Source organism: Citrus clementina, unplaced genomic scaffold, assembly GCF_000493195.1.
Source record: "Citrus clementina cultivar Clemenules unplaced genomic scaffold, Citrus_clementina_v1.0 scaffold_7, whole genome shotgun sequence".
NCBI lineage: Eukaryota > Viridiplantae > Streptophyta > Magnoliopsida > Sapindales > Rutaceae > Citrus > Citrus x clementina.
The window spans coordinates 13,142,872-13,147,163 of NW_006262075.1; the positions used below are offsets into that span (position 1 = coordinate 13,142,872).

At 29.9% G+C, this 4,292-nt stretch overlaps 1 protein-coding gene across 1 annotated transcript in view; it reads left to right on the forward strand.

Annotated features, from left to right (window-relative positions):
* Nucleotides 1–1,496: 1,496 nt before the first annotated feature.
* The window catches only part of LOC18036623 (receptor-like protein 9DC1), a 5,486-nt gene continuing 2,690 nt past the window's right edge, over nt 1,497–4,292 (forward strand). The window contains exons 1-7 of the mRNA XM_006427395.2: nt 1,497–1,897; nt 1,984–2,139; nt 2,252–2,332; nt 2,425–2,523; nt 3,213–3,269; nt 3,873–3,938; nt 4,053–4,118. Coding sequence (XP_006427458.2) covers nt 1,513–1,897; nt 1,984–2,139; nt 2,252–2,332; nt 2,425–2,523; nt 3,213–3,269; nt 3,873–3,938; nt 4,053–4,118 — 910 coding nt within the window. The 5' untranslated portion in view covers nt 1,497–1,512. The remainder of the gene's footprint in view (nt 1,898–1,983; nt 2,140–2,251; nt 2,333–2,424; nt 2,524–3,212; nt 3,270–3,872; nt 3,939–4,052; nt 4,119–4,292) is intronic.

Here is a 4,292-nt window from a genome sequence, read left to right on the forward strand (position 1 = left end):
AGGGTTAGATTTTGTAAAATGTAGGAGTCTGTTAATACTAAGAAGAATGGAAAGTTGATTAGTGTGAATATAATTTTTATTGATGAAAAGGTTGTGTACACTTAACTATACACATTAATATATATTTTTAAAGTTAACAAAAAAATAATTAACTTTCATAGAGCGGAAAAATTGATATGGGGTAGAAAATATTAATTAAGCATACATTGGGTTTCGATTGACTAATCATTCACAGGTTTTGGTGGTCATCATGATTGGCGCTTTAACACAATGATTGAATGCTGCAATATATAAGTATTCATATATAAAATTAAGCCTGTTTAAATTGCACCTCTACATATGTCATACATCATATAAAATGTCATTTGGATGTAGTCCACACTTTTACAAGTAAATTATCAAATATATATGGAAAATTACTTGATTAATTATTAATCATCTAATAGTAAAAAAAATTTACCAAAAATCTAATAAAATAATTTTCGAAACTCACTAAATATTTTAGAATATCAATCCTTGAATAGATTATTTGATAATTCAGTGCAAACCGAATCATATTCATACAATTCAATAAAAGCCTAATCATACTCTTAAATTACATAAACTTTTAGTCAACTTTTATTTTATAGTGTTGACCGTCTCCACTAATGGTTAGCGGATAAAGAATTGATGGCCACTTGTTTGCAGGCTTAATTTGAAAGTCAGCCAACTTTAATTTCCCACGTGGTTGTAATAATATATGGAAAATTAGATAGGGTCATTTAAATTGAACCCGTACAGCTGTCCTAAGTTTATATGAAATTTATGTTTTTGTCATTTCAAGTGATTGTAATAGGAGTCAAGCTGCAGATTGAGAGCAATGGAAACTTTCCTCGTTAAGGATTCTCAATATCTTTGATTTTAGTAGAGCTTTGATTCAAATGCATGAAGACAAAGAGTCACAAGAGCTTCAAATAACTTTGATGTGTTTAGTCATTTAAGACTGCGCCACAATTTTATGAGTAATTAAACTAAACATGTATGAAAATTTAGGTTGATTAATTATTGATTTTCTAATAAATTAATTTAAACTTATCAAACATCCAATCAAATTCTTCTCAAAACACATTATTTAATCGATTGACTGAAAATGCAATGGAAATCCAAACAAACGGTTAAATTATTTAAATTCTCTCAGTCAACTTTTATTTTATTAGTTATGATTATCTCCATCAAACTATTGAAAAAATTTATAGTTTACAATCACTTTATCTATATTTTCCACGGGGTATTAATGAAGTGCTTTTTCCCGTTGGTCAAATGTTGCAAAACATGGAATGCTTACAAGTCTTCAAAGATGGCGATGTATTGGAAAGTCTTAAAAAAGTCTTCAGCCAATCAAATTGCAAGACCTGCGATAAACTTTTAGTATAAATTGCTTTGCAATGGAAAGTTGCTCATTGCACATTTTATTTTAACCAAATGAAAAGTTGCTCTGCAATGGAAAGTACTTCCTGTCTTAAGTTCTCATTAATGTCACTAATTTGGATTATTGTATTGATGAATGAAATTCATGGATACAAAGGATGCTTGGAAACAGAGAGGAGTGCTCTGTTGGAAATCAAGAGCTTCTTCATATCACTCAGTGATATTAGATATGATGACAAAATTCTTCCTTCATGGGTTGGTGAGGATGATGGAATGCCGTCTGATTGTTGTGATGATTGGGTGGGAGTTATGTGCAACGCCACCACACGACGCGTGATGCAACTCTCACTCAATTATTCACAGGGATTGAATTCTTTTTATAGTACTTCGGCTTCGCTTTTGATCAATATGTCATTGTTTCATCCTTTTGAAGAATTGCAAAGCCTTGACTTATCTTCCAATGGGTTTACAGGCATCTATGAGAATAGAGGTCCGTATATATGTGTACATTTATTTCTCGTCCATAAATATTTTGTCAGTGACTAATTAATAATAACACTTCATATGCATTTGCAGCTTACGATAGCTTTGGGAGTTTGAGGCAGCTGGAGATGTTAAATCTTGGTAATAATGACTTCAACGACAGCATATTACCATATTTGAATACACTAACTTCACTTACCACTCTGAATCTTCGTTACAATTCCATTGAAGGTTCCAGAACCAAGCAAGGTATACATATACGTTTCAGGCCAGCAGATATACATGTCAGGCAACTTAATTAATTTCTTAATTAAAATATATATTTATATTGTCTTGATCAAAATTAATGTTTTCTGAGCAGGATTAGTAAATTTGAGATACTTGCAAGTGTTGGATCTAAGCGCGAACTACAATATAACTAGTAGCTCTTTAACAAGGCTAGGTAGGCTACTGAGATAATTACCAAGTCAGCACACGAATCACAACCTTCTACAATAATTTTAAAAAGTAATATTTTACTTTTCATTGGTGTAGGATTGGCAAATATGACAAACCTGAAAGAATTAGATCTTCGTGGTTGTGGAATAACTACAATTCAAGGTACACGGCAACAAGTCACTACCCAAATTCCTTGTGATATTATTATGCCCTTAATTTTTACACATGTATAATGTCAAATTAAAACCCATTTTTTACTGGAAAACTTGACAAACTTCACTACAATTGGTACACGACAAAAATTTACTTTCTAATTTCTTAGTAAAATTTAAAAAAAAAAAAAAAGTCATTTTTGAGTATATGATCAATTTAATTAGATCTGAATCATAAGCTTTATTACTACAATTATTTAATCTAAATTTATTTCTTAATCTTAATTCTTTTTTTTCCAAAGATGATTAATAAAATTTTTCTTCTTTCTTGGTGCAGGATTAGCTAAATTAAAAAACTTGGAAGCATTGGATTTGAGTTCTAATTATATTAGACACGGTTCTTTAGAAGGTCATTTTTTTAATTAAACAATTTGCACAGTTAATTTTCATTCAATATTTACCATATTATTTTAATTAAACAATTTAGACAAGAGTGACATAACTGTTATTAACAAAATTTATGTTTTTTTTTTAACAGGATTAGCAAATTTGACAAACCTACAAGTGTTGGATTTAAGCGGTAATCAAAATCTGACAACACTAGGTAGGCCACTGAATCTGAGATAAGAAGCAAATTAAATGTAGAATTAATGTTCATCAAACGCGCGGATCACATACAATGCCTTTAAATGTAATATTTTCATTTTCTATCGGCGCATGTAGGATTCCCAGATTTGCCAAACTTGAAAACATTGGATCTTGGTTATTGTGGGATAACTACAACTCAAGGTAAAATTTTTAAAATAAACGTACGCAGTTATTTTTCGTTGAAACATGATAATTTTTAATACTTTCATTAATTATTTATACCCCCAATTTCTAGCGACTTGTTTGTTGGTCAAGCAAGCTACTTGAAAGGCAAAATTATGAACACCAATTTTTCTCCCCTTTAATTAAAAATACCTTTTAAAATCGAGTTCTTTATTTGTATCGTTGATTTTATGAGAGGAAATATTTAAATATTCAAGACAAATTAATTTAGTGCCTCTTAGACCATTTATTATTTATGAAAACAACTAAAAAATTAGAGAACCAATATAATGTCCAATGAGCGCGTACCTAATATGTGGTAGGCAATTATGATGAACAAGAAGTGTTGAACTCTTTTTTAGATTATTTGAAATGACTTAGAAGTCAACATCAAAATATACGAGAATAATACTAATTAATTTCTAGGTATAATTTAACAGGGATTTGATTTTTTTCTTTTTTGATAGATTATAGGGGTTCTGACTAAATTATCTACTTTTAGAAAATTAGGAAGTCATTCTTTCTCTCCTTTTTTTGATAGATTGTAGTGGCTCTCTAACAAATTTATGTTTTTTTTAACAGGATTAGCAAATTTGACAAACCTGCAAGTGTTGGATTTAAGCGGTAATCAAAATTTGACAGCGCTAGGTAAGCCACTGAATCTGATATTAGAAGCAAATTAAGAATTAATGTTCATCCAACGCGCATATCACATACAATGCCTTTACATGTAATATTTTCATTTTTTATCGACGCATGTAGGATTCGCAGATTTGCCAAACTTGAAAGCATTGGATCTTGGTTATTGTGGGATAACTACAATTCAAGGTATATAACAATTCACTTCCTTCAATGACAAAAATTGTTTTAGATGTTAATCAAGATGATAATGTATTTCCATTTTTTTAATTGCTTTTTCACATTTTTAAGTTTACTCAACGTGCAAACAAATTTAAGAATTATGATTCAGATACTCCAAATCTAAGTAATGCTAAAAGGGAC